This window comes from Mustela nivalis, assembly GCF_964662115.1.
Source record: "Mustela nivalis genome assembly, contig: HAP1_SCAFFOLD_738, whole genome shotgun sequence".
NCBI lineage: Eukaryota > Metazoa > Chordata > Mammalia > Carnivora > Mustelidae > Mustela > Mustela nivalis.
Window position 1 is genome coordinate 330967 of NW_028135925.1, and position 12932 is coordinate 343898.

At 40.9% G+C, this 12932-nt stretch overlaps 1 protein-coding gene across 1 annotated transcript in view; it reads left to right on the forward strand.

The window, feature by feature from the left end:
* Positions 1 to 382: 382 nt before the first annotated feature.
* The window catches only part of LOC309857456 (lipase member K-like), a gene marked incomplete at both ends in the record, with an annotated part of 30711 nt that continues 18161 nt past the window's right edge, over positions 383 to 12932 (forward strand). The window contains 6 exon segments of the mRNA XM_082750155.1: positions 383 to 487; positions 2826 to 2940; positions 9439 to 9637; positions 10880 to 10971; positions 12133 to 12228; positions 12231 to 12268. Coding sequence (XP_082606281.1) covers positions 383 to 487; positions 2826 to 2940; positions 9439 to 9637; positions 10880 to 10971; positions 12133 to 12228; positions 12231 to 12268 — 645 coding nt within the window.

Consider the following 12932-nt stretch of genomic DNA (forward strand, 5'->3'; position numbering starts at 1 on the left):
CTCCTATGATCAGAAAAAAGGAATTAATTTATTTGATAACTATTGAGATATTGAATGTGCTTCATGAATATATTGGCCACTATATTTCTTTCTCTTTCTACATTCCCTTCTTTTGTCCAGCTGTGTAGTGGGGACTTATTTGATGTTTATGCTTTCCTTCCTTCCTTCCTTCCTTCTTTCTTTTCTTATTAAAGATTCATCATTTCATATTTTTCTTGGAATTAGTTTTGAATATTAAGTTTATTGCTTGCTAAAGCGCAATCTAGAATCATGTTTCTACTCTCTCCTGCAGTCGTATTACAGAAGGATTACACAAAGTTCACTTGTAGCCTTCTCTCTGATGACAAATATATTAATATTTCCTTTTCTAGGCAGACCCAAAATGCGGCAGCTTTTAACAGCAGCATACTGGATGCTTCTACTTGGACCTGTATATGGTTATCACAAGATAGGAAGTATAACAAATCCTGAAGCTAATATGAATATTTTAACTCCTTCATGAAGAACAAACATTAAGATAAAAAATTATTAATGTATCATCATTTTAGATCTAATTGGTGTGCTTCTCTACAACCAGTTCTGCATTGACTAAATCTGTGTTCGTGCCCCTGTTCCCTGGCATGGGCTAACCAGGTCTGGAAGTTGCTAATCTAAACTTGTTAAAGATATGAGCCAAGTTGAGGCAGTGATATTTCCTTTCCTGGTGGTTTGAGCTGCCAACTTATGGTGGTTTCCTGTAGATCAGTTCCATGAGTTCATATTGACGACCTCCACAGAGTATCTCTGCATTCTCCCTGAAGTTCCTTCTAAAGTCATTTCTTTAATTTGTGAGCTGTTTCAATGTTTTTCTTAGTTTAGTAAGCCAGACATGGTTTCTGTTGTTTATAAATGAAAGTATCTTAACATACAGAAATTTATACCAGAGGTGAAAAGAAATAGAGTGGAATGGAATAGTGTTAGTCAAAAAAGGAGAGGAAAGAAGGAAAGAAAGAAAGGGAGGGAGGGAGAGACAGGAAGGAAGGAAGGGAGAAAAAGAAAAGAAAAGAAAGGGAGGGCACCTGGGTGGCTCAGTGGGTTAAAGCCTCTGCCTTCAGCTCAGGTTATGATCCCAAGGTCCTGGGATCGAGCCCCACATGGGCTCCCTGCTTGGCAGGGAGCCTGCTTCCCGCCCCACCCCCTGCCTCTCTGCCTGCCTCTCTGCCTACTTGTGATCTCTATCTCTCTCTCAAATAAATAAATAAATAAGAAAAAAAGGGAAGGAAGGGAAGAAAGAAAAGAAAAAGGAAGAAAGGTGGAAAGGAAAGGAAAAGAAAGGAAAGGAAGAAAGAAAATGAAGGAAGGAAGAAAATGACTAGTTTCCACCATAGTCTTCATTCCAGTGGGTTACTCCATACTCTTGCACACATTCTGCACCAGTGATGTCCTCACCCATGTCAAGGCTGTGTAGACTTTAAGAAGAATGAAACTGTCACAGTGTCTAATTAGTTTCTCCTGTTGTTCCTCTCCCAATGGTAAGCAGCAGGCACCCCTAACCTCCTTCATGGCTGATCTCACAGTCCGTGGCTATATGTCATCATGTGGAATTTTCCCTCTTTCTCTAATTTTCACACACATTCTCTTCCTTCCTGGTCTGGGTGCTTTGGGGTTCTTAATTATTCTATAAAGATAATGAGAATGATAAACATCTCCAGGGCACTTGTGGGTGCCAGGCACTATTCTAGATACTTTATGTAAAGTCCTCAGAACAAGTCTGTGAAGAGATACTAGTATTGTTTTTATTTTACAGTTGAGGGACAAATGGGTTAAATAAGTTGTCTGGAGTTGCCCAGCTAAGAAAATAAAGAACTAGCTTTCAATGCCATGTGGTTTGTCTCTAGAGTCCAGGCTCATAACCACTACTTTAAATGCATATGCACATCTTTCGTGCACTTTGCATGGATACCTGCATAATCCTGTGGTAAAGCCATGAGCTTTGGGGCTAAGCCTCCTTATGCTTTAATTTTGTGTTTCTCTCTTCCTAGCGTACAATCTCAGATAGATTGTGCAGCTTGCTGACACTCCCTTCTCTCCATTGTAAGTGGGTACAACCCCATCTCAAAGGCTTGTTGTAAGGATTAATAAAGCAGAACATATACACCATACTCTTTCTGCTGAAGATGACCAGCAAACAATATTTCCCCTCCTGCCTGTGTATCTGTGCAGGAGGTTTCATTTGGGTTCACTTTCTCTTCTTTGCATCTTTCCCTCTGGTCAAGAAGCTGACCTAGGTCCACAAGCTCCTTTGACATAGATTTCAGTTCAGTTCAGCCCTTTGAAATCTTAAGCAGAGATCAGAAGGACAAGAGGGAGGTCGGATGATTCATTGCCCTCGTTTCCTCCATGTGGTCACCTTAGGTGGGCTGTCTCCTTCTCCATGTGGCCCTTTCTACCTATCTCATTCTGGGCCTGGTGACTGCTTTCTTCTACCTCCCTTTAAGGTTGTATAGTCATAGATCACTTGTTACCCACCATGGAGTCCTATACAATCCCCATGGCTTCCCTCAGTAGCTGACCATGGCCATACAATTTTTTTCCCAAACATTTTGAGAATGTTTGGGTGGCATTAATAATATCAGGAGGTATGATCACCCTACCTTGCCTTCCCCTGCCTTTGCATGCAACCTTCTTCTAAAATCTTCCTCAGGTGATCCTGATTTTCCTGCTACATTCTATCCCAGTACTTAGCTGAACAGTAGGTTGTGTAATTCAAAGTGCTATACTGCAGTGTAGGTATACAAACCGAGTGGTGACATCATGGTTGTGTTGTTTTCCTCTTCTCTTTTCAGAGCCAGATTATTTCCTACTGGGGTTACTCTTGCGAAGAGTGTGATGTCGTGACCAAAGATGGTTATGTCCTCAGAATTTACCGGATTCCTCATGGAAGAGGATGTCCCAGAAGAAGTAGGATTTATTTTGTTATGGAAGGAAGAATGCCTACAGCAGAGATTCCTAGGGGTGCTTAGAGAAGCAGAGCAGACAGGCAGATTTTGTTCTGAAATAAAAAACTCATCACCTCCAACAGTCTTGCTCCATTTCACTCGTAGAATCTTCTGGAGTTTTTCAAGCATTTAGGTACACAGTTGGATCAAACAACACAGGAGTTAGGGACAACACTACCCCCACTCCAAGCATCTGAAAACTCACGTGTAACTTTTGGCTCCCCCAAAACTTAGCTACTAATAGCCTACTGTTGACCACAAGCCTCAACAATAATATAAATAGTCAATTAACACATAATTTGTCTGTTATGGGCATCATATACTGTATTCTTACAGTAAAGTGGGGTAGAGAAAAGGAAATGTTTAAAAAATCATGAGTAATAAAAAATACACTTATAGGACTGTACTGCATTTATCAAAAACTGTTAATCAAAATAAAGAGTCATATTGATATGAATACACTAATAGTAGGAGATTTTAACATGCCTCTATCAGAAATAGACAGATCATCGAAGCAGAAAATCAATAAAGAAACAAGAGCATTGAATGACACATTGGACCAGATGGACCTCATAGATATATACAGAACATTCCACCCTAAAACAACAGAATACTCATTCTTATCAATTGCGCATGGAACCTTCTCAAGAATAGACCACATACTGGGTCACAAATCAGGACTCAACCGATACCTAAAGACTGAGATTATTCCCTGCACATTCTCAGATCACAATGCTTTGAAACTGGAGCTCAATTACAAGGAAAAGTTCCGAAGGAACTCAAACACCTGGAAGCTAAAGACCACCTTGTTTAAGAATGCTTGGATCAACCAGGAGATCAAAGGAACTGAAATAATTCATGGAAATAAATGAGAATGAAGACACTTCGGTCCAAAACCTATGGGATACAGCAGAGGCGGTCCTAAGGGGAAAATACATAGCCATCCAAACCTCCCTCAAAGAAACTGAAAATACCAGAACACAGCAACTGTCTCTACACTTTAAAGAACTGGAGAATCAACAACAAATCAAACCAACTCCACACATAAGAAGGGAAATCATCAAGATTAGAGCTGAGATCAATGAGGTAGAAACCAGAAATACAGTAGAACATATCAATGAAACTAGAAGTTTGTTTTTTGAAAGAATCCATAAGATTGATAAACCATTGGCTACACTAATCCAAAAGAAAAGAGAGAAAGCCCAAATTCATAAAAGTATGAATGAAAAGGGAGAGATCACAAGTAAAATCAAGGAAGTAGAAACAATCATCAGAAGTTATTATCAACAGTTATATGCCAATAAGCTTAGCAACCTAGATGAAATGGATACATTCCTAGAAAACTATAAACTCCCAAAATTGAATGAGGAAGAAATTGACAACCTGAATAGACCGATATCTAGTAACGAGATTGAAGCGGTGATCAAAAACCTCCCAAAAAACAAGAGCCCAGGACCTGACGGATTCCCTGGGGAATTCTATCAAACTTCCAAAGAAGAAATAACACCTATTCTCCTGAATTTTCAAAAAATTGAAACAGAAGGAAAACTTCCAGACTCTTTCTATGAAGCCAGCATTACCCTGATCCCCAAACCAGGCAAAGACCCTACCAAAAAGGAGAATTTCAGACCATTATCACTGATGAATATGGATGCTAAGATTCTCAACAAGATCCTAGCAAACAGGATCCAACAGCACATTAAAAAGATTATCCATCATGACCAGGTGGGATTCATCCCTGGGCTACAAGATGGATCAACATTCGCAAATCAATCAATGTGATACAACAAATTAATATGAGAAAAGAGAAGAACCACATGGTCCTCTCAATTGATGCAGAAAAAGCATTTGACAAAATCCAACATTCATTCCTGATTAAAACGCTTCAAAGTATAGCGATAGAGGGAACATTTCTGAACTTCATAAAGCCTATCTATGATGACCCACACCAAATATCATTCTCAATGGGAAAAAGCTTGCAGCCTTCCTGTTGAGATCAGGAACAAGACAAGGATGCCCACTTTCACCATTCTTTTTTTTTAACTTATTTTTTAAAGATTTTATTTATTTATTTGACAGAGAGAGATCACAAGTAGGCAGAGAGAGAGAGAGGAAGAAGCAGGCTCCCTGCTGAGCAGAGAGCCGGATGTGGGACTCGATCCCAGGACCCCGAGATCATGACCTGAGCCGAAGACAGTGGCTTGTCCCACTGAGCCACCCGGGCGCCCCACTTTCACCACTCTTGTTCAACATAGTATTAGAAGTCCTAGCAACAGCAATCAGACAACAAAGGGAAATAAAAGGTATCCAAATTGGCAATGAAGAAGTCAAACTCTCTCTCTTGGCAGATGACATGATTCTTTATATGGAAAACCCAAAAGACTCCACCCCCAAACTACTAGAACTCATACAGCAATTCAGCAATGTGGCAAGATACAAAGTCAATGTGCAGAAATCAGTGGCTTTCTTATACACTAACAATGAAAATACAGAAAGGTAAATTAGAGAATAGATTCCATTTACTAGAGCACCAAGAACCATAAGATACCTGGGAATAAGCCTAACCAAAGAAGTAAAGGATCGGTACTCAAGGAATTACAGACCACTCATGAAAGAAATTGAAGAAGACACAAAAAGATGGAAGACCATTCCATGCTCTTGGATCAGAAGAATAAACATTGTTAAAATGTCTATACTGCCTAGAGCAATCTATACTTTTAATGCCATTCCAATTAAAATTCCATTGGTATTCTTCAAAGAGCTGGAGCAAATAATCCTAAAATTTGTATGGAATCAGAATCGCTAAGGAAATGTTGAAAAACAAAAATAAAGCTGGGGGCATCACGTTACCTGATTTCAAGCTTTATTACAAAGCTGTGATCACCAAGACAGCATGGTACTGGCATAAAAATAGACACATAGACCAGTGGGACAGAGTAGAGAGCCCAGATATGGGCCCTAAACTCTATGGTCAATTAATCTTCAACAAAACAGGAAAAAATATACAGTGGAAAAAAGACAGTCTCTTCAATTAATGGTGCTGGGAAAACTGGACAGCTATATGTAGAAGAATGAAACTTGACCATTCTCTTACACCATACACAAAGATAAACGTAAAATGGATAAAAGACCTCAAGTGAGACAGGAATCCATCAGAATTGTAGAGGAGAACATAGGCAGTAATCTCTTTGATATCAGGCACAACAACTTCTTTCAAGATATGTCTTCAAAGGCCAAGGATACAAAAGCGAAAATAAACTTTTGGAACTTCACCAAAATCAAAAGCTTCTGCACAGCAAAGGAAACAGTCAAGAAAACAAAGAGGTAACCCACGGAATGGGAGAAGATATTTGCAAATGACAGTACAGACAAAAGGTTGATATCCAGGATCTATAAAGAACTCCTCAAACTCAACACACACAAAACAGACAATCATATCAAAAAATGGGCAGAAGATATGAACAGACACTTCTCCAATGAAGACATACAAATGGCTATCAGACACATGAAAAAATGGTCATTATCACTAGCCCTCAGGGAAATTCAAATTAAAACCACACTGAGATATCACCTTACACCAGTTAGAATGGCCAAAATTAGCAAGACAGGAAACAACATGTGTTGGAGGGGATGTGGAGAAAGGGGAACCCTCTTCCACTGTTGGTGTGAATGCAAGTTGGTGCAGCCTCTTTGGGGAACAGTGTGGAGATTCCCCAAGAAATTAAAAATAGAACTTACCTATGACCCTGACATTGCACTCCTGGGTTTTTACCCCAAAGACACAGATGTCGTGAAAAGAAGGCCATCTGTACCCCAATGTTTATAGCAACAATGGCCACGGTCGCCAAACTGTGGAAAGAACCAAGATGTCCTTCAACAGATGAATGGATAAGGAATATATGGTCCATATACACGATAGAATATTATGCCTCCATCAGAAAGGATGAATACCCAACTTTTGTAGCTACATGGACGGGACTGGAAGAGATTATGCTGAGTGAAATAAGTCAAGCAGAGAGAGTCAATTATCATATGGTTTCACTTATTTGTGGAGCATAACAAATAGCATGGAGGACATGGGGAGTTAGAGAGGAGAAGGGAGTTGGGGGAAATTGGAAGGGCAGGTGAATCATGAGAGACTATGGACTCTGAAAAACAATCTGAGGGTTTCAATGGGGCGGGAGGTGAGAAGTTGGGGTACCAGGTGTTGGGTATTATAGAGGGCATGGATTGCATGGAGCACTGGGTGTGGTGAAAAATAATAATTAATACTGTGATGCTGAAAATAATAAAAGAAAAAGCCACGTATAAGTGGACCAATGTTGTTCAAAGGTTAACTGTATGCTGTTTATTTAATCTTTTTATACTCCATCACATTTTCCTTCCAAAAAAGCATGAAAGAAATCTTGGTCTTGTTATGGAGATACCCTTGTCAGGCTGACAAACCAAAACCCTAGGAGTCAACTTGACACTTTCTTCTTCATCACTTCCTATATGCAGTGAGTTGCCAAGATCTACCAATTTTACCTCCAATCTGTCTCTTATCTGAAAACTTCTTTCTGCTTCAGTATTCCTCAAGTCTAGGCTTGGACATGATCACTGTCTTTTTCTTCAGCTATCCCAACAGCTTTGCAACTTACTTCATTTGTAATTAGTTCTCTTCTTAAGTCATTGGGACTTCATGTTTTAAGTAAATCTGACCCGATTTTTTAGAAGATTATATTTTATTTATGTATTTGAAAGACAGGGAGAAAGGTAGAGGGAGAAGCAGACTCCTCGCTGAGCTGGGAGCCCAGTGGGGTGCTCGATCCCAGGACCCTGGGATCATGCCCTGAACCGAAGGCAGACGCTTAACTGACTGAGCCACCCAGGCGTCCTAAGTTGGGCCCAATTCGTGCTATACTTAAACTTGATTAATGAGTCAGTCCTAGCTCCCTACAACACAGACTGATCTCTGTAGAGAAAGGGGGAATTCATCTGGAAAGAACTCTTTGCTTTCTTCTCTCAAATCTTAGCTCATTTGATCCTTTGGAGTCTTGTATAATGAATCTTACCAGTATCAGAATGGTTTATCGTGTGAAGAGAAAAATCTAGATTATAGATAACCCCATTATCTTTGAAAATAGTCATTGAGAACTTTGTCTGCCCAAACTTTTATTTTGGTTCACCAGGTAGCTGCTGAAATGCGTGAGCTGGACAGTTGACTCTACAGTGAGAAGATCCAGGGCGGGCTATGGCTTATGACTGCTCTTTAGCAATAACTGAGCAGAATTAATAACACTCCTTCTTTCCGCTTCCTCCAAAGGAAGACTGAATGAACGTAAAGTTTAGTTTCTTGTGTCTGGGTGACAGAAGGCTCTCTGGGACCCCGGTGTAGCTGCCTGATCCCCAGGAACTGGTCTAGCCCAGGGGAGCTGAGGGGATCCTGGGTACCAGCACAGTTACAAACCCTTTGTAAAAGACAAGAACACCATTGTCACTTTCTCTCTTGTTTGTGTCTCAACACCACTTCTCGCCTTCTTCTTCATCAAGCTGTCCCAGTTCTACATTGTGAACAGGACTTTGTAATTACACTTTGCATAACATGTTCCTGAAAACCTTGCCTTTTGCTGTTTAGCTTTCTGACAATGTGAATGAGACCATGTGGCGTGTGTAAAATCGAGCCTAGTGCCTGGATCTCAGTCTATATTCAAAACTGGCACTTTTTAATGTTTCTGTTATTATTTCGAGAAAATTTAGTTTGCTAGTCAGATGCTCCATGAGACAGCAAGCCTTATTGATATGAATAATGAAATGAATTATGAAATAATTGCTATGAATAATGAAATAATGAAATGATTCATTATGCTGGACAGTCTTTTATGTATTTTCTAAAGAATTGTTTGTTTATTTTAGAGAGAGAGTGAGAGAGGAAAGTGTAGGGGGGAGCAGAGATGAAGAGAAATAATCTTGAAGCAGACACCCCTCCCCCCACTGAGTGCTGAGCCCAACACAGGGCTCCATCCCAGGACCTTGAGATCATGACCCTGAGCCAAAGGCAGACACTTAACTGACTGAGCCATCCAGGCGCCCCTAAGTATTTTAATTCTAATTTAATTCTTTCGACTACACTAGGAGATAGCATTGTTATCACTGCCCATTATACAGATAAATTAACTGAGGCACAAGGGGCTAATATGTAGTAGAATCAACTTTGAGCAAGAACAACCTGACTCCAGTGCCCACAGAACAACATAAAACAGTATATATAATCCAAATTTTACAAAGAGAAAAATAAGACAGAAGATGAAAAATTACTTGCCCAAGTCAGTTGTTCACAGAGGACTCAAAGCCAGGTTTGCCGGGTGCCAAATGCCATTTCTTGCCCTCTGTTCTGCTAGAGGAAGTCAGGAAAGAGGATTCCCCTACATACCCTGAGGCCATAGAGACATGAGACTCTTGTTGCCCGTGTGTGTTTCAGCTCTGAGACCCGTCTTGTATTTGCAACATGGCTTAATCACGTCTGCCACTAACTGGATATGCAATCTCCCGAACAACAGCCTGACATTCCTTCTGGCAGATCACGGTTATGATGTGTGGATGGGGAATAGCCAGGGCAACACCTGGTCTAAGAAACACTTGAAATTCTCACCCAAATCTAAAGAATACTGGGCCTTCAGGTAAGGAGCTGCATTCTAATAAATAAAGGGTATACCTTGTTCATGGACACGAACACCCTTGGGTTTTCCCCTTTCTGTGCACACACAACTCAGTGGAATCCATAAGAAGGAAACAAATGTTTCTTTCGCTACACATGCTCTGGAGAAATGCCCTTATTCACTGCATTGTTGTTTGTTTTAAAAACCCCGCTTGCTGGTGTGTGTGTGTTTGTGTGTGTGCAAAATATATATGTAAAAAGAAAAATCAAAATGCAGAGATGATTTTTAGGAAGGTTAATTCCAGGACTATCACTTGGCCACTGTGGACCCCAAAGGAAGCTTACATGGGGTGCTTGCTCAAGTAGAAATTGATGGAGAAATGGGACCAGAAACAAGGTTCTGGGTGCAAATTTTGAGGCCCAGACATTTATGATAAGCCAAGAGTGAATCCTGGGTGAGTCTGCACAAGTGGTACCTCCAATGTTTGTTTGCTGAGGAGGAATAAACCATTGGCTGGCGGGGCTGAAACCTGGGCCTAGAGTTGGGGTCCTGGGGAAATAAAAAGAAAGCCTGAGGGCACAGAATGACAGAAGAGCAGAGTTGCCAGCAACAGCTCCTAGGGCATGGTCTGCTCTAGAAGCCACAGCAGCCAGGAACGACCATCCATCTTGGCCCAGGAGCTAAGAAGCATGCCTTACGGGCCACTAAAGCCATTGATGCCTTTCTCGATATTTCCTCATTCCTCACCCCAGTGCCACCCTATGACAACACTAGCACAGGTACCACGATCATTCCCTAGCTGAGCATTTTCCCAGCTACATCAGCAAAGCAGCTGATGTGATTGATAAATACACAGATCGCTGTGCCGCTTCCCTGGAAATTCTGATTCCGTCTGTCCTGGCTAATACCTGCAGATCTGCTTGCTTTAGTCTGCTTTTAAAATAAGCATCCCAGACACTGTTCTTTTCAAGGGGGTTTGGTAAATCTGCCATAGAATTTAATGAACTATGACAAGGCTTACAGGAAAATGCTCTCTGGGCCTTTGCAAAGCAGAATTTTCCAATTCTGGTCTTTTCATCATGTGACTCTTACAATCAAGAGGAAATCCCCAAAACTTGCCGAGATACCAAAAGTTCTATATTGACTCTAGTCTTAAACTGACAAAAGCTATGTCTCTATACCTGCAATCAACATGTCTAAATATTGCAGGCCTGACAATGGATGGTTTCTTTTTCCAGTTTTGTTGTTCTTTCTCTTTTGCAGCATCGATGAGATGGCTGGCTGTGATTTTATCATAGAGGAAACTGTACAAGAGCGACTCTATTATGTGGGCCACTCACAAGGCACCACCATCAGTATGTTCGGGGCAGGTGGGATCTGAGAGTGTCAGAGAACCTTCCAGATTCATGAAAGGATTCAATACTTCTTTCCTCTGTGCAGTCTCAAACTTGAGGACTTGGCCTGGGAAACCATTTCCTCTGACTGGTTTCTGAAGAGTAAATGAAGTGAGGAGGACACCAGGGATTTCTGCTGCCCCAGGACTGAACTTGGAAATGGACAGATAAGCCTGAGGGAGAGGGACTTATTCACTTATGTATATACCACACATGGTTGCTGGACACTGGTTTAGACACAGGGAAAGCCAAGATAAAAAATGATAGTCTTTCCCTTAAAGAGCTTTCAATTGAATGAGGACACTGAAAAGAAATCAGATAACTACAAACTGTGGAAATCATATGCCATAATTATTGTTTCTTTTTGTTCCCAGAGGCCCTGGGATAGGCTAGAGGTTGATGGGGCCATGTTGACAATGGCATGAGGCACTTCGCCCCCTGCCCTGCTCCCCATGTAGCTAGACACCTCAACAATACTAATAGCATCTCCAGCAGGCTCTTTTCTACATCTGAATCCTGACCAGGTTTCTGGTGTAAAGTAGGTCTTTGGATGCTGTGCATCTTACATACTATACCTCATGGCAACCTAGAAACATTTAAGACCATTATCCTCCATGTTTTACAAATGGCTGAATTTGGAAATCCTTCCCAGTGGCAAGAATGCCAAAGTATACCTTCCATTTTATATATATGTGATTCAAAAGAATCATCCTGTGAGGAATCTGTTTTCCACATTTACAGTTTGAGCAAACTAAGACGTGCCATGGCTAGTGAATGGGAAGCCAAAATTGTGGGCCAAGTATTTTCTGATACCAAAGAGTATGGTCAAGGTAGAATGGCCCTTGGGGTCTACCTGGCCATGCCCCCCCCCAGTGGATGTTTGAACCCTTTCTGCAGCACTATGAGTAGACTTAAATTCTCCAGAGACAGGAAAGTCACTGCATTTTGAATTACCCAATTTTCTTCTTGAGAAGTTTAGGAAAGTTTTCCTTACCAGTGGTAGTTATTTTGAGTTGTTTTTGTAGTGGCTGTTGTTGCTTTTAACATGCCTCCTTTTGCTCTCATTTATGGTGAATAAAGAATTGTTTTAAATCTATAGACTTGTGTGTTCTTCCCCTTCAGCCTTCATAGCATTCTCTACCAATCCAGAGCTGGACAAAAGGATTAAGATATTTTTTGCATTGGTTCCAGTCATCACGGTGAAATACACCCAAAGTCCTATGAAAAATTCAAAACTCTTTCCAGAGAAGTAGTCAAGGTATGTGACTCCTCCAAGTTTAAATCTGTAGTTACTAAAACTAGTTCTATTTTCACTGATTTCAAGAGAAGAAAACCTTAGACAAAATGGCATTTTACAAGCTTCTGATACTATCATAGATGTAAGATGTCTACATAGATCTGTTGATAACGTGATTTTACTGACAGGGTTCAGGGAGCTCACACCAATACCATCCTACCCTATTGTCTAAATCTACATCAGGGATTTCTATCCCATGTCGTTTCTCACTCACAGATGGAGCCAATGTTGAGGTGATTAACTGATTTGTTTAATCTCGTGGGTTAAATTTCTCTCTAGTGGCACCTGGGCTTTTAGGAGCAATATGGGGTAGGGATTGAAAACACAGCATGGCAGTCGGTGGAATGTGGTTGGATCCTAGATGGCTAGGTAACTTTGGTCAAGACCTTATGAGTTTTGTGAATCATGTTCTTCACCCATAAAGATAGGATCTATTTTTTAAGATTTTATTTATTTGACAGAGATCACAAGTAGGCAGAGAGGCAGGCAGAGAGAGGAGGAAGCAGGCTCCCTAGAGGGACCCCAAAGTGGGGCTCAATCCTAGGACCCTGATATCATGACCTGAGCAGAAGACAGAGGCTTTAACCCACTGAGCCACCCAGGTGCCCCAAAGAGGGAATATTAA